This window comes from Corythoichthys intestinalis, chromosome 22 (genome assembly GCF_030265065.1).
Source record: "Corythoichthys intestinalis isolate RoL2023-P3 chromosome 22, ASM3026506v1, whole genome shotgun sequence".
In the NCBI taxonomy this organism is placed as follows: domain Eukaryota; kingdom Metazoa; phylum Chordata; class Actinopteri; order Syngnathiformes; family Syngnathidae; genus Corythoichthys; species Corythoichthys intestinalis.
The window spans coordinates 2,347,675-2,371,232 of NC_080416.1; the positions used below are offsets into that span (position 1 = coordinate 2,347,675).

The 23,558-nt window shown below is 41.3% G+C and overlaps 1 protein-coding gene across 2 annotated transcripts in view; it reads right to left on the bottom strand.

The window, feature by feature from the left end:
* stt3b (STT3 oligosaccharyltransferase complex catalytic subunit B) overlaps window positions 1-22,892 on the bottom strand; it is a 114,486-nt gene extending 91,594 nt beyond the window's left edge. Inside the window, exon 1 of one of the 2 annotated variants that reach the window (XM_057827149.1) lies at window positions 22,384-22,892. In XM_057827149.1, the coding sequence (XP_057683132.1) occupies window positions 22,384-22,643 (260 nt within the window). In that variant the 5' untranslated portion in view covers window positions 22,644-22,892. The remainder of the gene's footprint in view (window positions 1-22,383) is intronic. The other variant, XM_057827148.1, reaches the window with a different exon arrangement.
* Window positions 22,893-23,558: the final 666 nt, after the last annotated feature.

The following is a 23,558-nucleotide window of genomic DNA, read 5'->3' on the forward strand; positions in this document are numbered from 1 at the left end:
AATATAAAATAAATAGCACTTCTACCAAAGTTTAAGGAAAACAATCAGAATATAGGGCATAAGAGATACGCAGGCATGCAAACTGGTTAGGGGTGAAAAAGGTGACAAAGTAACATGGACACACGGCATGCGTGGAAAAGTGCATTTCATAGAATTAAACACAGTACATAATAATTTAACATTTTCAAGTCTAAATCTCTCATCCTGAAATCAGAACATATAAGACGCATTAAGTAGCAAATTATACAAAATCTAAATTACAAAATATACAGTATGTCCCATTTGCATGAAGCAGAGAACAGCTGTACTCCCGTCTCTCACTATTTTGTCAGTCATTTGTTGTCCCGAGAAGAGAGTGGCGGTGATAGGTCTAGGTCATCGGACTAGAGCAGGGGTCCCCAACCTTTTTTGCACCACGGACCGGTGTTATTTGACTCTTTTTTTCACGGACCGCTGACAAATTTTGCAACCCATCAAAAATTGCAACGATTTGGTTCTGCGCATGCGCGTAACGTTAAACATAGCTGCAAAACGCGCAAATGCAGCAATTCCAAAGTAGGCTCGTCAGGTGCCCTTTTCGGCGTAAACGTATCTCCAAAGACGTCTATTTTCCAGTCATCTTCGCTCGTGCGGGGGCTAATTATTTCCGGGAACAAATGTGCTGCACCCGCGGCCTAGTAAACGTTATTATCGAGGACAAGCGCACATAGATATATTATATGCACAAACAAGAGCTACTGCTAGCAGGCCAATCAATGGATTTCTATGACGACATTGTAATCTATCCCGTAGTATTATATCTAGAGTAGACAGGGATATTGGTGTGTTAAGGATGGGCACAGGGTTAATTCGGCCAGAATGCGGTCCGCGGCCCGGCAGATGGGGACCCCTGCACTACAGTGTGGTATTGAGCATGGACTACGGTTTTGAAGTTAACGGTTTCACTCGCTCGTTGACCTACCCCCATCCCCCCAACCCCCTTTTTTTCTCCTCAGACCTACGTGATTCAGAATATTGACCCATTTTGATTTCAAAACGGTGAAATTTCGCCGAAAGGTGGCAAGTTTGCATGCCTGTATACATGACGCCTTCTTATCACGGTAGCCCAACGTGTGCGTCATGCAACTGACTGAGCAAGATCGACGCTGACAAGCCCACATCTGCACCACCAACTCTCGCACAAATGGCGGGACGCTGTGAAAGAATATTTTATTCATGCTTATAAAACACATAACTGCCTTATAACTATATTCATTTATGCTGTGACTGTATCTATTCATGTTTGTGTGCTCTACCTATTTCTTTTAACATAATACTACGAGTTTCTGTGGACTGCCTTATCTGATTTTACTCCCTCTCGTACCAGCTACAGCTAAGTTCCCAAAGTCATAACTCATTACGTTTTTCTGTGGAAAACCACCGGAGTTGATACTTAAAGTTCACTTTCGTTTTCGTAGGTATCGTTTCATAGTAAGCAACGCCCTTTCAACAAGCATATAAACCCTTGACTTGTGTATTCTCATTGTACTCCTGCATGTCCCCAGCTCCTGGCTGGATCATGCCATTGTATCCTTGATATATATCAAGTTTTTATATAAAGTCTTCGAAGCAGGCAATCCTTGGCTGTGTTGATTCATTTCTCATTTGAGCTATTGATTGCTACTTGTCTTGGGGTTCAAAATTGAACTTCCCTGACAGACACCCTGTCCCAACACAAGGAACACTGGAGAACACCTGATATCCAACTGATAACACAACTGACAAGACTCCAAGAGCCCATTTGATGCTGAAGTAGCGAAATCCATAATCCTCGTTGCCCTGACAATAGTAACTCCCGAATCCTCCTGTCCAATCCACAGACATATAATAATCCTAAACACACCCTTCTTCCTGCCCACAGCCCACTGCGCGAAAGCCTTCAAAGGATTGAATGTTTAAGCACTGCCATTTTTCTCGGGAACCTTTTGTTGACTTGTGATATGGTGACCTTTTCTCCTCGCCTGAGTGTTTCTGTTTCGCCTTGCCGTTTGATCGCTGTCGACCTGAATAAATTGTCAACTCGAAGCCTTTTTACAGCTTTCAAAATGGAGTCAGTACAAGGGGTTAAGACTAAGGGGCCGTTTAAATGTTGACTCTCCGAGAATACGAAAAATTTCAAATTTGCATTTGCGTCTCCTTTTGAACAATGTCGCAATTCCGCATGAAAACAATATAGTATTCATGCCAGGCCCTAGGGGGCAGTGCAGATTTACTGGACGACAGAGAATGATGCACTTTGACCCCACCAAGCTCCCTCAGCCCGGAAAAAAAATATCCCCACCCACTCGAAGCAATGTCACTTTTCTTTTGTTGAAAAAGGCACAAAAATTGAAACGTTCAACATATTTAAAAATATTATTAAAACAAATTAAAGCCGACATTCCGCCATATTTGCTGTTTTTAATGTTTAGTAGCACCGCTGCGCACGCCCAATGTGACGTGTACCGACGTTAACGGCGCGGTCTCGCGCAGCAGGAGCCTTTGATATGCATGCCGAGGAAGCCACCCCCTCAACCGGATTCTTCCACTTTGGAGGCAGGATTCAGAATTTTTCGTCTTCGCCGACACCATATGCACGCGAGGCGAGTCCGCAACTCAGTCATTGCGTCTTTGTGTCGCAGAGTCACCATGTAAACTGCCCCTAAGGTGAACGCACGGTGTTTGGCCTTTTGGCCGGAGTTCCACCGGCCCGGGTCGTTGGAGCTGCGCCAGCGCGGGTCTGGCGGTTCAGCTGGCGTGATTCCGGCAATCTGGCTAAGAGGTCAGATTCCTTCACTGGCATGACGTTTCACATTTGACCCAATTAGTCGACTAACCTTGACATTTTTTATTTGGAAAAATGGGGAAAAAATCTGCATTGGCTAACTGAAAACTACATAAATGTTCAGGTTGCAATTCAGTAATTTAACAGCGAATCTGGAACAGTGCCCATTTGTTAACAGCTGATGCAGACTGACCAAGATGTGTACCCTCTCTTCCTGGCACAGTAACAAGGAAACGCACAACATAATGTTTCCCTGATAAGCCGGCTAAGAGGTAGTAAAAGTCGATGTCGCAGTAAATGAGTGGTTGGCGTGCTTATTCAATATGGCAACATTCTTTGCGGAACACAACGATGGCTATAAATTTTTGCTCGTTTCAGAAACCGTTTGTCAGCCTTAACAGGTATTTAATGTTGCACCACCTCTCCAAAAGAAACCCCAACATTGTTCATTGTAGAGCAAAAAAAGCAATGTTTTAATGATTCTGAGTAAAGTTTAAGCATTGTGGAAAGTTTGCTTGAAGAATAGTATAAAAGTATGGAGAAGAAGTTCTAGCGAGGTGCCAGCTCGAAGCACACTAAACATGTTATGCCTTACAATCCAGTTTCCCTTTGTTCCGTGGCGCTTTTGTGCACCTGGCTACTTGTGGTGGATGAAGCCTACAAATGTGATGTGTTGGTTTTCCCTGCCAAGAGCGAGCATAGCCAGTAGGTAAAAAGGAGCTTTGAAGCTGATTACATAACTGTCAGTACTGCATTTTCAATGTAGTAGCCAAGTTCAGTAAAAAAACAGAATACACTATGTGTGACAGTCTTTTATGATTAACTTTAATCAATTCAGGCATGCAGCTATCGATTATTTAGGTAATCGATGAATCCAATAGTTAGTTTGAATAATCGAGTAATCTGATTACTGAAAGAATCTGACCTTTTAGCCAGATTGCCAGAATCACGCCAGCTGAACCCGCGCTGGCGCAGATCCAACGACCCTGGCCGGTGAGACTCCGACAACCCGGCCAAAAGGCCAAACTCTGCGCGTTAAACCCTTGTACTGACTTCATTTTGAAAGCTGGAAAAAAGCTTCGAAACACAAGTTGACAATTTATTCTTGTCGACAGCAATCATACATTACAGAGGGACCCAGGAGAGGATCCAAGGTCACCATATCACAAGTCAACATAAGTGATAAGGAGGGGTGGAGTGTACACAAATTAGCTCTGTGATCTAGAAACAATTAATCGTGTGAATCCCTTGTGAGAGTAAGAACATCGGCAACCGACCCTACGCTGCCCCATTGCCAATCCGGGCACCCCACCGACTTCCAACATCCAAATCGCAGACATGTTGGCTGTGAGCCAGTAGTGTTAGCAGATAGCATCAGCAAGCGTGTTGCTTCTTGCCCTGTTTTAATGACATCACAAGAGGACTAAGGTTTTTCCACACTATTCGGTGGTAAACCTTCGGTCTTCACAACTTAAAACCGCTAACGCATTTTTAGCTATTTTCAGCACCAAATTTTCGTCTCTAGACGGTAGGTTTATGTACACCTAGCTTGGCTAAAAAGAACACGCAGAAAGTCGATGTAGCTTTTGTGGCATCTACGCTCCTGTTTGCTGTAATGGCAAACCTCTTTAATCAAGACAAAACAAAAGGATAGGAGGGACCAAAAAACAACATAGACCATAGAATAGAATACATAGATCACATGGCCTAGGACAAAGGAAAGGCTGACTAGACAAAAGTTACCCTATCTGGTCACTAACTATAATCACGAAAGCATAAATGTTAACGGTGCATCCAGTAATTCTAGCATCAGGTCTTTTTGATATTTTTTTGTCAAGCTGGAGACCGAGGAACTAACTAACAATAAATGCAGTCCCATGGCATGAAACCCCCAAGCAGCACTCTTTTGATGTAGCAGCCCTCCCATCCACGTAATTTAATGAGCATCCAGGATACAGATAATTCCAAAGGGGCTTTCCTGACTTTGTAAAACACAAAGTTATACTATTATGACTGTGACTCGGCATGCATAATTTAGTAGAGTAAAAGGACAGTTTTGTTTAGTGGGGGGCGAAATTCCTGTGCTAAATTAAGCTTTGGATAGTCTTCCAATTATATCATCCTTGTTATGGGGGAGTTTTCACACTTAAGGGCTTTGGCGGCAAGGATGAGGGATCGCTCATGGCTAAACGGATGATACTACAGTGGTGTGCGTTCACACTCCTCATCAGGCAGAGGAAGCCCAAATTCATCTCAGTGCCCAGAGAATTTATTTTCTCTGTGACAGAAAGCATACCATCCAGCAGGTCCTAACTGAGTAATAGTGGTTGAACGCTACACATCTTAAAATGTAGCACAAGTTAGTGACATGCCCCAATTGTTTTCTTTGCTAAATGGAAGAGGCGTGAAATGGATTTGATGTAAGCAAAAGCATTTGAACAGATAATTTATGTACATAGATTTAAATGAAATAGGCCTAGCAGACAACGAGTTGAAGGAATCTGAACTTTTAGCCAGATTGCCGGAATCACGCCAGCCAAACCGTCAGCAAGCTCCAGCGACCTGGTCCGGCGAGATTCCGACAACCCGGCCAAAAGGCCAAACTCCGTGCGTTCACCTTAGTCTTAACCCCTTGTACTGACTCCATTTTCAAAGCTGGAAAAAGGCCACAAAGCACAAGTTGACAATTTATTCAGGTCGACAGCAATCATACAGCACAGAGAGACCCAGGCGAGGATTCAGGGTCACCATATCAAGTCAACAAAAGTTTCCCGAGAAAAAAAATGACCATGATTAGCTTTTTGAGGGGTCGCACGGGGCGGGCTGCGGGCAGAAGAAGGGTGTGTTTGGGCGTTGTTTAGGATTATTGTCTGTCTGTGGATTGGACAGGTTTTGAAGGGTCTTGCGGGGCGGGCTGTTGGCAGAAGAAGTGTATATTAGGGCATTGTTTAGGATTATTGCCTGTTTGTGGATTGGACAGGAGGATTCGGGAGTTACTTTAGTCAGGGCAACGAGGGTGTGGATTTTGCCACCTTAATGTCAAAGGTGCACTTGGAGTCTTATCAGTCGTGTTATCAGTTGGGTATCGGGCGTTCTCCGGTGTTCCTTGTGTTGGGACAGGGCGTCCCACCATTTGTTCTGGAGTATCCGGGAGAACTGATTGCGAGAGTTCGTGGTGCAGACGTGGGCTTGTCAGCGTCAATCTTGCTCAGTCAGTTGCACGATGCACATGTTGGGCTTCTGTGATAAGAAGGCGTCATACATCTCTTATGCCCTATATTCTGCTTGTTTTCCTTAAACGATGGTATAAGTGCCATTTATTTTATAATGGGTGTGTTAGAGTAATATAAAAAGTCAAACTGTAAATACGAGAAACGATGCCCTGATTGAATATAATAAGTGTGTTAGAGTAATACAGTCGACCTCTCAGATCTAACAGCCATTCAAAAAATATTCAACTAGTTGTCATACTTCGCAATATATTTATAATACCCACCCACAAAACAAAAAGTGTAAAATTGTACAGTTGGCGTTGCAGAAATGCATCAATATAGTCTACTTCACAGTAACTGGCCTTTGGGCAAACTCAACACAAAAGGCAATGCTGATGTCATCCTGGTTAAAAACTGCTCACTCTCCAGTCATCGCCGTACTTGACAGATTAGAGCGTTTGAATGACTAACCTCTGTCTCTTGTTTAAGAGTGGGAAGCACATCCAACAGCTTATTGTGGGGAGTTGAGATACGTGAGAGTGCTTCATTCTTAGCCAAATTCAGCTTTTGTCTAGCCACCCCAACACTGATTTGCATTTGCAGCTAAAAACACAAGTAGCAGCACTGAAAATCGTGACTAAATTCATGGCAAAAAAAAATATACATAGGGTAGGGATGTTACCTTGTGCAGCTTTAAGGAATTTTCACTTTACAAAAATACTTCCAGAACCAGTTAATTTCGTAAGTAGAGGTACGTACCACTGTAATGGACTTTCCTGTGTAATCTAATAAATGGACTTTTAAAGAAAGCAATAGCCATCAACTCAAGAAGAAAAAAAAAATTATTTTTGCAATTTCGGATATTCCAAATCATAACCACAAATGGAATACATCATTTAGGAACCTAATTGTACATTTAACATTAATTTACAGCCTTATTAATGACACAATGATACCTTTAAAATCTTGCATAGCGTTCTGACTCAGATCAATACATTTAAGGGAAGGTGAATCTTTTAGTGCAGTGACTGACACTCCGTTTCCACCATGTTTTGAGTAGGACTATAAAAACCAGTCCACTTTTCTAAATTTATATTAGTCCATCTATCCATCCTTTTATACAGGTAACGCCGTTCAGGATCACAAAGCAGTTGGAGAGTATCCCAGCTGACTCGGGGTGAGAAGTGCACCACACCGTGGAGTGATTGCCATGTCAATCACAGAGTGATTATGGTTTCAGCATTGGCTGAGAATTGAGCCTGCGCCAGCTGCATGGATGCCAGCTTAGTGATCCGCTACACGACCATCTTGTAAACGCCTAAATCAGTTACATTTTAATGTCAGAGAACCTCGACTTCTGAACACTTCATCAGGCCTTGTTCATGTTTGCCAGGACTTTGGTGAGAATTATTGAGACTGAGAAAGAGACGGATGACTCAACACTCGGGGCTCCTGATTGAACTGGAGTCCAGAGTGGCAACTGGGAATCATCTCTCTGATTTCTCTTGAAAGTCAATGAAGCAGACACTGAGCTCACGAATGAATCCTGGGCTACTTAAACCAAAGTTACCTTGCAAAACTGAAGGAGATAGTACCTTTTCTCGTAGGCAGCGTCTGTTTGCATTATTCTAACACATTTAATATAATCAATGAAGGAATAGTATCGTTTCTCGTATTTACTGTTTGACTGGATTACTCTAACTCATTATAACACAATATAAAATAAATAGCATTTTGCATAAGAGATACATGACGCCTTTTCACGGAAGCCCAACGTGTGCGTCGTGCAAATGATTGAGCAAGATTGACGCTGACAAGCCCACGTCTGCACCACCAACTCACGCAGTCAGTTCTCCCGGACAGTCCAGAACAAATGGCGGGATACCCTGTCCCAACACAAGGAACACCAGAGAATGCCCGATATCCAACTGATAAGACGACTGCTAAGACTCCAAGATCCCCTAGTTTCCCTGACAAAAGTAACTCCCGAATTCTCCTGTCCAATCCACAGACAGTATTCCTAAACACACCCTTCTTCCCGCCCACGTCCTACCCTGCGAGACCCTTCAAAAGACAATGTTTACCTAAACATGGTCATTTCTTTCTCGGGAACATTTTGTTTGACCATTGATGGTGTCCTTGCCTCCTCACCTGAGTCTGTATCTGTTTCGCCTTGCCATTTGACAAGCACAGGTATGCACCATCAACTCACGCAATCAGTTCTCCCGGACAGTCCAGAACAAAGGGCGGGATACCCTGTCCCAGCACAAGGAACACCAGAGAACGCCCGATATCCAACTGATAACACAACTGCTAAGACTCCAAGAGCCCCTTTGACGATGAGGTGTCAAAATCCACAACCCTCGTTTCCCTGACGAAAGTAACTCCCGAATCCTCCTGTCCAATCCACAGACAATATTCCTAAACACACCCTTCTTCCTGCCCCGTAAACCCCTTCAAAAGACTGAATGTTTACCTAAACATGGTCATTTCTTTCTCGGGGACCTTTTGTTGACTTGTGATATGGTGACCTTGCCTCCTCGCCTGAGTCTGTATCTGTTTCGCCTTGCCATTTGACAAGCCCACGTATGCACCATCAACTCACGCAATCAGTTCTCCCGGACAGTCCAGAACAAATGGCGGGATACCCTGTTCCAACACAAGAACACCGGAGAACGCCCAATATCCAACTGACAACACGACTGACAAGACTTCAAGAGCCCCTTTGACACAGAGGTGGCAAAATCCACAACCCTCGTTTCCCTGACAAAAGTAACTCCCGAATCCTCCTGTCCAATCCACAGACAATATTCCTAAACACACCCTTCTTTCTGCCCACGTCCTGCCCCGCTAGACCCTTCAAAAGACTGAATGTTTACCTAAACATGGTCATTTCTTTCTCGGGAACCTTTTGTTGACTTGTGATATGGTGACCTTGGCTCCTCGCCCGAGTTTGTATCTGTTTCGCCTTGCCGTTTGATCGCTGTCGATCTGAATAAATTGTCAACTTATGCTTCGAAGCCTTTTTCCAGCTTTCAAAATGGAGTTAGTACAAGGGGTTAAGACGAAGGTGAACGCGTGGAATTTGGCCGGGACGTCGGGGTTTCGCCGGGTCGGGTCGTTGGAGCTGTGCCAGCGCGGGTCCGACGGGTCGACTGGCGTGATTCCCGCAGTCTGGCTAAAAGGTCAGATTCCTTCAAAATTTTGTAAAAGGACATCAAAGATTGCAGAGGTATAAATTGGTGGGAGGAGACCTTCACTGTCTGTTTATGAACTACTTGACTGTAACTACCAGCTATGATGGAACTTTGGTATGGTCTAAAGCAGTGGTGTCAAATATTGGCAGTCACATTCGATTATTCGCCCGTTTGACCGTATTTGATTAATAAAGTTGTTTTTTCTGTGGCGCTCGCTGATTAGAAAGGACAGGACCTCTGTCAGTTTTTCCAATAGCATGTCTCAGGGACTCTAAATGATTGATTTCATTTGCATAGTGATGACTAAAAGGCTAACACTACGTTGATTTGCTTCAATTTCCTGAAGGAATTATGAACCATTATGTACAAGTGATTTAAAAGTAATTACGGACCAGTGTTGTTTTTGCCAGCCATTTTAATTTTCGTCTTAGTATTTTGTACAAAAATTAAGTCTTAGTCATATTTTAGTCATTTCAAAACGTTTTCGTCTTCTTCTAGTTTAAGTCAACGAAAACTCAAATTTCGTCCAGTTTTGGTTGACAATTCTCAAAATGTTTTAGTCAATAAACTAGGGCTGTCAAAATTATCGCGTTAGCGGGTGGTAATTAATTTTTTAAATTAATCACGGTAAAATATTTGACGCATTTAACACACATGCCCCGCTCAAACAGATTAAAATGACAGCACAGTGTCATGTCCACTTGTTACTTGTGTTTTTTGGTGTTTTGTCGCCTTCTGCTGGCGCTTGGGTGCGACTGATTTTATGGGTTTCAGCATTGTGTAATTATTGACATCAACAATTGCCAGCTACTAGTTTATTTTTTTATTGAAAATTTCACAAATTTTCTTAAAACAAAAACATTAGGAGGGGTTTTAATATAAAATTTCTATAACTTGTACTAACATTTATCTTTTAAGAACTACAAGTCTTTCTATCCATGGGTCGCTTTAACAGAATCTTAATAAAGTTTAATGCCATCTTGTTGATTTATTGTTATAATAAACTAATGCTGCAACGATTAATTGATTAACTCGAGTATTCGATTAGAAAAAAAATATTCGAATTAAATTTTGTTGCTTCGAGTATTCGTTTAAAGTGGCGTTGTAATGTTTTATTTTGAAAGTGTTTGCATTTAGTTTTATTGATTAGGGTGGATACACTGCTCTCTGGTATGCCTCTTTTCACATGGCTGAATCCAACTGCTCCCTGTTAAGACCAACATCAGCTATGTTTTTGTTTGAGCTAATGTTTTTTAATGCATTCATACTGTAATTTAGTTTATAGGTATATTTAGCCTTTTTTTGTTTCTTTTTTGTGTGAATATGTGTGAACCATTTGTTAAGAGCATTGTAAAAAAAAAAAAAAAAAAAAAAAAAAAAAACTCTAGCATTTTATAGCATTTAAGCTAGCTGACTTTCTTTGTAAGTTAGCCAATTGTTCTACTGTTTGAGGCTCAGCTTAGGTATTTTAGTTTTTCATGTTCCTTATCCGATTTTATTCGAACTAACTAGTCCATCGATTAATCGGCTACTAAAATTTTCGATAGCTGCAGCCCTATAATAAACAAATACAGTACTTATGTACAGTATATTGAATGTATATATCCGTCTTGTGCCTTTTTTCCATTCCAACAATAATTTTCTGAAAAATATGGCATATTTTATAGATGGTTATAATTGTGATTAATTACGATTATTTAATTTTTAAGCTGTGATTAACTCGATTAAAGATTTTAATCGTTTGACAGCCCTACAATAAACCAATAGTTGTGAAGTGCAATAAGGAACTGTTTTTGCAACTAAAAACATTAAACAAAAACGAATGGAGACAAAATGGTGGACGAGACTCCGGTGTCGTAAAGTCGTAACCACGTAGGTCGAGTACGTCTTAACCCGGGGCGGGGACAACCTGTACTTTTGAATTTTGTCAACTACTTTAAGACCGAGCTAGCTGCTTAAAATCAGTTCTGCTTTCAGCATTTATTTTATGTGCACTTTTGAAAGAAGCCCATTAACACTTTTTACAGAGTCGGGACCGAAGCTGATAACATCTGCCCAGTACCATAAAGCAAAGACAACAACAACAACTATGAAACAATAAAATCTCTATGGCTTCTTCAACAGCACCTCCCTCAGATTGGATGCCTGACAGGTATTAAATCCTTCCATATCCCTCTGCAACTCCTACCATCCTTTCACAATTTTTCTCCCCTCTTTATCTTTGCTCCAAATGTAGCCGTGGTCTCCCACTGAGATGCATGCTGACACCTGTCAGTATGCCCAGATTTAAGCCTTTCATTCTTCCACATTTCTACCACCGAAACCTTATGCTTAGTACTGAGGGGAATTATTTTAAGAATACATGACTGTTCGTTAACAATGTTACAATAAGTAGATTCCAAACGCTAATAGGAAATAAGGTAAAGTACTCAGCTTATGACTTATAAAATAATTTACTGTAATTTTCATACTATAAGGCGCACCTGACTATAAGGCGCCACACAACAAATTGGATACGAAAACGGCATTTGTGCTTCGTGCACTCGGCTATCGTGCGTGTTGATTGCATATTAGACCTCCAGTAGTTTTCACAGATGTTTATTGGCCATCAACACGCCGTAGAATTAAAAGTTCAGACATACAAAATAAGGAAACACATCAATATTAAGCATTGTAAAACGTTAGCATTGCTACATTGAAGCTAATGGAAAAAAGAATTTACTAACCACTTTAACCTGCTATAAACCTTCCAATTTGCAAATATGTTTGTACAAGGGGAAAAAGTTTTGTTTTTGTTTTTTTTTGGTAACCCAGAAATCTCAAAACATTTTAGAGCTGTAATTGCAATACCGTGATAGGGTGATATTTTTGCTTAAGGTTATCATACCGTCAGAATCTCATAGCGGCACATGCCTACGTACTTCCGGTGACCATTTCAAAATAAAAGCAAGTCACGTTCAGATTTCTGGAGGCAATCCCACATACTTCAGATTCTACATTAAGAATAGTTTTAAATGACACCCATTATGAAAAGTGTCATATGTCACCACATATTGTTTTGTTTTTTATTACACTATCCCTTGTACAGTAGACAAACTGCAACTTTTGGAAAATGTAAAAAGGTTGTCCACCATTAAATTTTCAATTTGTTTTGGAGACCAGGGAACACATATTACTCTACTGCCATGTTGACTCCTAGAAGCATGTCAGCAAATGCGATGTGGGTGTTTTTGTGACTCAGTTATCGTGAGAATATCCTCAGCATCAGCCAACCAGAATTAATGACAATGATTGATCATTATTGCAGTATTATTGTTATTAGTGCTGAACCCATTATTCGATTAACTAAGTAATTTGCTAAGAAAAAAGTTTCAGATTTTGCTGTTTTGAGGATTCGTTTAAATATTGTGACGTTGTAATGGTTTTACTGATTTGGGTGGATACACTGCCCTCTAGTAAGCAACAGTGAATATGACATAACTCTTTGAACATGGCTGAATCCAGCTGCTCCCTGTTAAGATGAACATAAGATTTTTTTAACGCATTCTTAATTTAGTTTATAGGTATATTTAGCTTTTTTTGTGGGAATATGTGTTTGAACGATTGAGCAGTTCTTGAGCGTGACACGAGCAGCTATGCAACAGCGCCATGGGCCAAGCAAGGTTCATACAAAGCACACATTGCTTCAAGCTATGGACTATTTTTTTCGCCATTGCGAAAACACAGCGAAACAGGCAGCGTTTTGGAGAAAATCTCCAAAGGTTAATGCGAAAGCCCTCACAGCCAGTTAGGTTGTTACTGAACTTGTTGCTAAATCCATAAGGACATTATAGCTACCTGTCTGGAAAGCCATTGTCAGGGAGCTTCAGCCTTGATGCGTTTAAAGACATTGCTAAAGTACCCTTGTCTGATAATTCTGAGTTTTTCAAGCCTAAATGTTATAAATCATAAAAACCGGAGAGGCTGAGAGTTGTTGGACAAGGTCCCTGACAGGATATCGGCTTTGTGTTCATCTAAACAGGCTCAAAATTCACACTGAGTAAGTATAAATACTGAGGAATTATTTTCATAATTAAATAGAGCAGAAAGGAATACTCGAGTAAGTCGAATAACTCAAGTTTAAAAATTGTTCTGAGTAATTTTATTCGCCTCGAGGAATCGTTTAAATTTTGCCAGCTCAAAGCATCATGTTTTGCCCGGACTACTTTTAATGCGGGACAACGCGCTGACGTCATGTGCGTAGGGCAGGGGTCTGCAAATCCGGTCCTCAAGAGCCGCTATCCATCTTGTTTTCCATGTCTCTCTCCTTTAACACACCTGAATAAAATGATCAGCTCATCAGCAAGCTCTGCAGCAGCCTGATTATGATCCTGATTATTTGATTCAGATGTGCTAAACGATTGAGACATGGAAAACAAGCTGGATAGCGGCTCTCGGGGACTGGAATTGCAGACCCCTGGCCAATGGGTTTTCCCAATACTTGTTCTCCCCACTGTATATGGAACTAAGTGCGAAACGACAGACTCCCCGGCTTTAGTGAACAGCCACCATCTTAAAGCAGTAGACTTCTCAGCGCTAATAAATAAGATTAACGTTACTGTAACTTGCTAACATGACGTTAGCCCTGCGGAGGGCTAGATTTCTATTAATGACTGCTGTCGATGCAAGGCTAACGTGTCTTACATTCAGGCTTTATTTAATGTGTAAAAACAGCGCTGTAGAGTGATGAGAGTGTAAAATAAAAGCATAATAAAGCTGTCTTTTAGCTCAGTAGTCATGGCTGGATAAAACACCAAGTAGCACTGGTGCCTAATGTGCTCCAACACAGCAGGAATCATATTTATTATGAACAATGCAGAAACTCCGATAAAAATCCTATCAGGACTTAAAATTTAGACTAACTTAAAACTTAACTAGAACTTAAAAATAGCTTGACACAAATGGAAATTCAATAGCATACCGCGAGCAACACGTCACTTTTGCTCAATATTACTCATGACATTAGCAATTGTTGCTAGGCGGGTCAACTTCCCGTTTGTCCCTAATAGTAAATGAATGGAAATAGTGTACGAATGAGATGTTTACTCAGCTAAACCTACAAATTCTGTCCGAAAATGATGTCCCGGATGTCAAATTCACTGGTAAATATGTGGAAGAACATACAAATGTTCAGTTAAAGAGATGGCTTGAGTGTCGAGGGCTGAAAAAGAGCTGACCCGATCCAGAGTTAGATTTTTTTATTGACACCTTTTTCTTGTGTACATTGCCTTACGCCACTGACATTCTCCTGTTTCAACAATCTATCCTTTACCACCATATGCCCCGTCTTTCTTATATATTATATCCTCTGATTGTCTTACATCTCTGACCGTTCTTGGGGGTAATTTACATTGATATTTTTGTGTAGCGATCGCAAATGCTACTCAGTGACAGCCAACGAACACTTTAAATTTTTTTCATAAATAAGAAAATATCAAAATGGCTTACCTCAGTAGGCCCATGGCCCCGAACAAAATGTTTACTGCATATGAAATGTTGCACCTTGCTGGCGTTAAACTGGTCTTTTGGATGTCCGCGCATGTTGATTTATTCTTCACATTTTTTCCTCCAAATTTTGACGTATGAAACCAAACGTATGAAGAAAACATCCTTCATCTGTCATAATGTCTAGAGTCGTTTCTACAAGTTCCATAGCAGCAGTGTTGGATCGGCATGTTCTTTTTGAAAGATTACCGGAGAAAACAAGTAGAAATAACATGGATTGTAAGCGAGGGCGTGTCTATAATGCGCCACTTCCGTATTACGATGGTGACGTCACGGTCTAAAAATAGCATTCGTGTGGTACGCTATTGAAACACGGGGGGAAACAACAAAGTTAGTGATGTGTGTTATCAAGCGTAATGACATTTTTAGGTAAGAAATAAGATTTTTAAAAAAAAATAAAATCTACAAGTTTTTTGAGTAAATGCCGTGAATTTGTTGTTTTTTTTCTAGTCATATCTGAGATGCAATTGTTGGCCTTTTTCAACAATGTACATCGAAAATAAAGACAATGATCGTCTGAAATGGTTCAATAATAGGTCAAATGTCTTGTTTTCTCATGTATATTTATAATTTCTCTTTACCTAAAAAAATGGTTTTATCCAATTATACTCGATTAATCGATAACATTTTCAGTTGAATTCTCGATTACTAAAATATTCGATAGCTGCAGTCCTAAAATATACTGTACAGAATGTAATTTTTGAACATTTGTGGTGTGCAGCGAGATTTTTTTCCCATGTAAAAACGTGCCATGACTCAAAAAAGGTTGAAAAACACTGATAAAGGTATAGTGAGTACATTATCAGTTGGTTGTAAAAAGTTCAGAGTTGCCCCAAAAGGTCATATGCAAATTTTAATGTTAACAATTTTGATCAAGGAACGCTAACCTGGCTGCCTTGTGATTCTGAAAAAAGTATCTCTCTTGGGTAGTATTTGCTACAAGCAGGTAACGCCATCTGTAAGCATGCAACTTTGTACCCTATCACAGGGGTCCCCATCTGCCGGGCCACGGACCGGTCCGTGGCGCATTTGCTACCGGGCCGCACAGAAATGATCATTTATTAATGACCGAATTCTGGACGAATTAGCCCTGTGTCCCTTTTTAACACACCAATGTCCCTGTCTACTCTAGATATAATACTACAGGATAGATTAGAATGTCGTCATAGAAACTAGAGATGTCCCGATCCGATATTTGGATCGGATTGGATGCCGATATGGACAAACAAATGCGCATCGGTATCGGATCGGCCAACATGGAAAAATTCCGATCCAGACTTCCGATCCAGTTTTTTTTTTTTTTTTAACTCCGGTCCGGGTTTTCCGGCGCACCGATTTACATAATCCATTCCAGTTTTTGCTTCTGTTTCCCTAAAATCCGGTCCGCATTTTACAGCAAGCCTTCAACACACTACATTTACATTAACGTCTCCTAATTTATCGAGAGACTATCGGTAAAAATGTCAGCTGTGTGGGATCATTTCACCTTAAAGGACGACGAAGACGAAGAGGCAGAGTGCAACATATGCCACAATAAAGTCAAGCGTGGTGGTAAAGCTGTAAGAAGTTTTTACAACCAACCTAATCAAGCATTTAGCTAAATACCACCACAAACAATATGAGGAGTATGTTAAGAAAACCGAAGACAAAAAGAAAGGTCCTACGCAACTAACACTGGCAGAAACTTTTGCTACGCGTGACAAACTGGCACTCGACAGTCCCAAAGCCCAGGGAATAACAAGAGTCATTGCCGAAGAATTCAATCTGGATGACGAGCCATTATCTCTCGTGAGTAAAGACGCACCATCCAACACTTAGAACCATGGTACAACATACCCAGCCGTCATTACATCCTTGAGCGATTCGGCCGTGGAAGATTCGCGAACGATTCACAAACAAATTCCGATTATTGAAATATGTCAAGTAAAGCGGAACTAATACACAGCGCGATCTTCGGGACGCAATGAGAAATGGACCGCATTGCGTCCCGAGAGTAAACATCATGCTTGTCATAGACCCGGGTAATGCCAATGCTCAACTCACGGCTTTAGCTCAACTCATGCCGCTGGATAAAAAAAACACAAGAATACCTGACTGCTGCTGACAGTCGCTACAAAACTACGTCAACATCGTTTTACTGTAGATAATAGATATCATATGTATATAGAAGTAGATGCAAAATGACAGACTCGACGGCGTTAGCAACACTGAAGTACTGAAAACTAGTTGCGTTAGTAAACAGCCGCCATCTTAAAGCAGGACACTTCCCTAGTAGGCTGTTGTGAACCTTCCAAGCGAACCTCATTAACTTTTTATCTAAAATACTCCTAAATCGGCAAAATCATGACTTGAATGTCTTCAAAACAGTTTTAAAACTATCACATGTCGAAAGTAGACAGAAGGGAAATTATGGAATAACGGGAGCAATTTTAACAACTTTTAACAGTTGATTCGCAAAATTAAATGAATTGAATGTAGTTTAAAGCTGCTGATACAGAATGGGGACTGGAGTATTTAATTTACTGTTTTAAAATGTTAACTTGATACTGAAATAGTCGTTTATTTAAACCTGAAAGGCTTTTATACAACTTTTGGAAATAATGCACGAAACATTGATAGCATCTAATAGCTTGGGGGAGGGGGGGTTGTGGGATTTTCCACTGAGGCTGTTTTTGTGTTCTGCTTTTTAAAGACAGTTTACAATATTATTTGCACGCTTAACTGACTGACTATGCCATTTCTGTTTGTTATTTATAATTTTTTGTGTTTGTCACTGAATAAACAGGTCAGTTTCTTGTTACCAACCGTTGTGTGTTATTCAAACTCACCTAAATCAGCTGGGTAGTTGTTATCAAGAGTACTAAAACCTTTTTCAACATGAGTCTGACAGCTAAGTAAGGAGGCTAAATAATTTTAAACTTTACCACATGCTCAGATAGGCCGGTATCGGTATCGGCCAGTATCGGTATGGGATCGGAATTGCAAAACAATATCGGTATAGGATCGGAAGTGCAAAAACCTGGATCGGGACATCCCTAATAGAAATGCATTGATTGGACTGCTAGCAGTACATCTTGTTTTGTGTATATATCTATGGGCGCTTGTCCTTGATAATAACGTATCAAGGCCGTAGGCGCAGCACATTTGTTCCCGGAAATAGTTAGCCCCCCCACGAGCGAAGATGACTGGAAAACAGACATTTTTGGACATATATTTACGCAAAAAGGGCACCTGACGAGCCAGAAGATGAGCCTACAACCTTGAAGACCCACAAACTGCGAAGAAGTGGATTCGTGACCCGTTTGTGAATAAACCGAGTGATTCGAGCATGTCTGTGCAACAGTAGAGGAGGATCAGCTTGTAGAGATCGCAATTGACGGCGACATTAAACATACATTTGAGACAACAACTCTTCCGAGGTTCAGGATTAAAGTCATTCCGGAATATCCTGACATCGCTACGAGACCATTGAAAACCTTGCTACAACTTCCAACAACGTATCTTTGTGAAGCGGGCTTCGTAATTAACGCTTAACGACAAGGCGAAGTCGTGTGCAGTTGTTGTTTGCAGCTAACATGGCAGGATGTATCTGAGGAGAACTTTTCTACATGTCCTTCCATGATCAAACGTAAGTTAATATTCCTTTCTTTAAAGAAAGTTTGTAGTGTTTACTTTGGAATCGCTGCATTTGCGGCCATGTTCAACGTTACGCACATGCGCAGAACCGCATCGTCGCAATTTTTCATGGGTTGCAAAATTTATCTGAACACCGGTATGTGGAAAAAAATACCCAAATAACACCGGTCCGTGGTGCAAAAAAGGTTGGGGACCCTTGCCCTATCACATTTATTTTGAATTGTAAATTAAAGAAATCTCAAATTTAAATCTGGTGAAGTATGGAAAACCCCACCAAGTACCGCTGCTTTACTTTCCTAGCTGAAGAAATTGGATGGGGTGGTTTGTGTGGAGACTTTCTTCATTCAAATTCAACATCACTGCTTATTATTGCTACCGGTCTCGCTGCGTTCATCTGGCATCAATCCAAAATGTTCCCACACTGCCACTGTAGCATGAGGCATCGGAACTAATTCAATTTAAACCACTCAACTGTAATTGTACAACGACAGTCGTCAGAAAATTTTAACCAATTCTTTCTCTCTTGCTTCAACGCTGTCCACACAGTCCTCTCTCAGTGTTTATATGTGGGAGACCTGCCACCCACAGTGAGCTAGTTGACTGACAGGATGGGAAAACAGCAGCACAACAACAATGATGAATTATGTAAACAAACAAGAATGCACACTATAATATAGAGTCTTATAGAGTCAAATCCACGTTCGCTGGACGAGGAGCGGTCTCACTCCCAATGATTTTTTTTTGATGAAACCTTTCCACAACAATATTTACATTTTAACTAACTTATATATTTTTGAATTCTTTGTTCTTTTTAACACAAAGGCATGACGTCATGTAGACTAGAGTTGACACAGTGAGTGGCTGAAAATGGTGAAACTTGCTTTCAGCTTTTCCCCTCCTCAAAAAAGAAAAAAAAAGTCATGCAGTGTATATATATTTTTTAAATTTTATTTAGAAGTGGTTTTACTTTTTTATGGCAACTATTTTGTTCTTGCTCTAATCTTGAGCAACTTGAGCTGTGGGTATAGTCTATACGTTCTATTTATTTTAATTTTATTCAAAATCTTTGTTATTTTTGTTATTTTAACATTATATTCATGTTCCAATTTGCGAATATGTTCTGAAAAATGTATAAAATCCTGTTCAATTGATTTTTTTTTTAACCCATACATCTCAAAATAACACATTTTGGAGCTATAATTGCAATACCATGATACTGTGAAACCGCGGTATTTTTGGTCACGCTTATCGTACAGTCAAAATCTCATACCGGCACATGCCTACACTACGCATTGTCATATTTCCTCATCTTAACTCCTTATACAGTGGGGAGAAAAAGTATTTGATACACTGCCGATTTTGCTGGTTTTCCCACTTGCAAGCCATGTAGAGGTCTGTAATTTGTATCATAAGTTCTCTTCAACTGTGAGGGACGGAATCTAATACAAAAATCCAGAAAATCACATTGTATAATTTTTACATAATAAATTTGTATTTAACGGCATGAAATAAGTATTTGATACATTACCAACTAGTAAATATTTCGGCTCTTAGTTCTTTTTTAAGAACCCCTCCTGTTCTCCACTCATTACCGGAAGTAACTGCACCTGTTTGAACTTGTTACCTGTATAAAAGACACCTGTTCACATTATCAAACAAACAAACAAACTCCAACCTCTCCACAATGGTCAAGACCAAAGAGCTGTGTAAGGACATCAGGGATAAAATAATAGACACTCACAAGGCTGGGATGGGCTACAGGAAAATAAGCAAGCAGCTTGGTGAGAAGGTAACAACTGTTGGAGCGATTATTAGAAAATGGAAGAAGTTCAAGTTGACGGTCAATCTGCCTCGTTCTGGGGCTCCATGCAAGATCTCACCTCGTGGGGCATCACTGATCATGAGGAAGGTGAGGGATCAGCCCAGAACTACACGGCAGGACCTGGTCAATGACCTGAATAGAGCTGGAACCACAGTCTCGAAGAAAACCATCGGAAACACATTATGCAGTCATGGATTCAAATCCTACAGCGCACGCAAGGTCCCGCTGCTGAAGCCGGTGTCTGTCCAGACACGTCTGAAGTCTGCCACTGACCATCTGTATGATCCAGAGGAGCAATGGGAGAAGGGTCATGTGGTCGGATGAGACCAAAATTGAACTTTTTGGGTCTAAACTCGGCTTGTCGTGTTTGGAGGAAAAAGAAGGATGAGTAAAACCCCAAGAACACCATCCCAACCGTGAAACATGGAGGAGGAAACATCATTTTTTGGGGCTGCTTCTCTGCCAAGGGTACAGGACGACTGCACCGTATTGAGGGGAGGATGGATGGGGCTATGTATCGCCAGATCTTAGCGGACAACCTCCTTCCTTCAGTGAGATCCCTGAAGATGGGTCGTGGCTGGGTCATGCATGTCAACGACCCAAAGCACACAGCCAAGGCAACTAAAGAGTGGCTCCGTAAGAAGCACCTTAAGGTCCTGGAGTGGCCTAGCCAGTCATCAGATCGGAACCCGATAGAAAATCTATGGAGGGAGCTGAAAGTCCGTGTTGCCCGGCAGCAGCCCCGAAACCTGAAGGCTCTGGAGAAGATCTGCGTGGAGGAGTGGGCCAAAATCCCTGCTGCAGTGTGTGCAAACCTTGTCAAGGACTACAGGAAACGTTTGGTATCTGTAATAGCAAACAAAGGTTTCTGTACCAAATATTAAGTTCGATTTTTGTGATGTATCAAATACTTATTTCATGCAATTAAGTGCAAATTTATTATTTAAAAATCATACGTGATTTTTCTGTTTTTTTGTATTAGATTCCGTCCCTCACAGTTGAAGAGAACTTATGATACAAATTACAGACCTCTACATGCTTTGCGAGTGGGAAAACCAGCAAAACCGGCAGTGTATCAAATACTTGTTCTCCCCACTGTATCTCCAGTGCTCTTTTGCTGTGTGCTCGTTTGGTTCAAAAATACTGCGCACATTCTGAAAAATGAAAGAGCCACTGCCAACCACTGAGTGGATGTGAAACTACACTTTATTCTAATACGGCAAAAAAGTATATTCCCTGAGTTCACATGCGCCACCCCCAGCATCGCTCTGCGCCCCACAATTTGAGAAGTACTGGACTAAAATATGACTAAGACTAATAAGTATTATTGTCCGAAAAAAAGACTAGGACGAAAATTAAGAAGGGTGCCAAACAACACTGGTTATCAAATATAATAATCAGGCAAAATGCTCAAAAGCTACATCAAATATGAGCTTTGCTGATCTGAAAACCATTGAGCACAATGAGTTGAACTTATAAATGAAAGTCCATTGTATTTCTTTCTAATGCTACCATTGCTGCTGATTACCTTGACTTTTTCAAAACTGCATAAAATAATAGTTCTAAAATGCCGTAGTTGTGTTGAGGGCAAGTCAGCGCTGTGATGTAGCCACGTGATCAAAAGACTGAATACTGCTTTGTGATGACAGTTCACAGCGCATACATCTGCTTCCGGATTACAAACCGTCCGCAGTGGTGACGAGTACCGGGTGAAACCTGAAAGAAATCCCAGTTTCCCATAACACTACACCAAGATTACTCATCAATTCATTATACGATGATAAAGAACTCCGGCGGCACGACAACTGTTATCAGTCGGTCACGGCTGAAGCGATTTCTCTCCACATTGTGCAACGTCATACTCCCTGAAATGGGACTTATTTATTTTTCATAGTTACTCCGACTCGATTAAAAAGAGTCGTCCTCGCGTGGCTGATCGGACGACTGCCAAATCAGCATGGGACAAGTCTAACTAGCTAAACTAAAGACTCGAAGCGTCATGGTGTTCCTTTCACACGTCCTGGCTGTAAGGTAATCTAAAGATTTGCCCACAATTACTTCCGTTTGACGCTATCAGTCTCAACTCATTCAAACAAGACGATAAAGCAACTACGAAGCACGCTTTTATAAAAATATTTCCAATAAAGCGTGATAGCTAGCTTGACTTACCACGGGTCGAACTCGTGGATGATGCTCTCAAAACGAATAACGGCGAAAAGTCTGGAGCTGAATCCGGCCAGACAGGCCAGAAAGAGAATGCTAAAGGAGAGTAGCGACTGCCACCCCGCCGGCTGTGTCAGTCCGCCCGACAGGCCTCCTTTCCCGCCCGCAGCAGCCGCGGCGCCGGCTCGACTGTTCCCGTGCACCGAACCGCCGGCATTAGCGGAAGCTTTGTGCTTGCCGTCGCTGACTGCGTGGTGCTCCGCCATTTCTGCGTGCGGCGTCAGTAGGTTTGCTAGAGTCCCCCTCCAGCCAAAACTACCGTATCCCCTTCCGCTCCGTGCTGGTGTAAACTCCTAGGTTTCCGCTGCCAAGCTGGGTACTAAAAAAATGTGTTTGAATGAGATTCCGAGAGGTAGTCGTTACATCCCGTGATGCACACGCCTGCGACGCACTGAAACCGCAAGTCCACACGACGCTATGGAGCACCGGTGGAAAGAGGAAGAAGGGATGCGATGGGCGGGGTTACCGGAAGCTGTCGCGTCCTGTAACAAATCGACAGGTATTAAAAGGCGGGGCTTAACTCGGCACGGCCAACGGCGTAACCGCGTAGACTTGACGGACAGATTCAGTAGACCAATTGAAACCGACTCAAGTCAATCATTGACGAGAGAACTTTTGGTTCTGGCGCTTCACTAATAAAAGCGTTGTTATTCAATTAATGATACATACGACAGAATAAAAAAAATAAATAAAGAGGAATTTTTATAGGAACTATAAAAAGAATGATTAGAAAAGCGTTTTAACGCCAGCGCGCTGATAAATGTTCACCCCCGCAAAGCCGCAATGCAATAAGTGTGTTGTCCTTGAATGCTCTAGATTGGATTTGCAATTTATCACGTCTGTCGGCAAATAAAAGAACACAGCATTCATCAGGGTAAACAGTCACAAAATTCCTTAAGCTTTTAGAGGCCAGAATGAACTCTAAGGAAAACTAAAAATAGAGCGCTGCCAGCAGTGGTGCAACCAGGGGCGTCACTAGGTTTTAATTACAGGAGGGCTTAGCCCCCAGGAGTTACACAGGATGGATGTAAGTGAACGTAGCGTACATGCACAAAACTTCACAAACAGCTAACAAAGATTGATCATTTATATGCATATATATGTATACAGGGGCATCACTA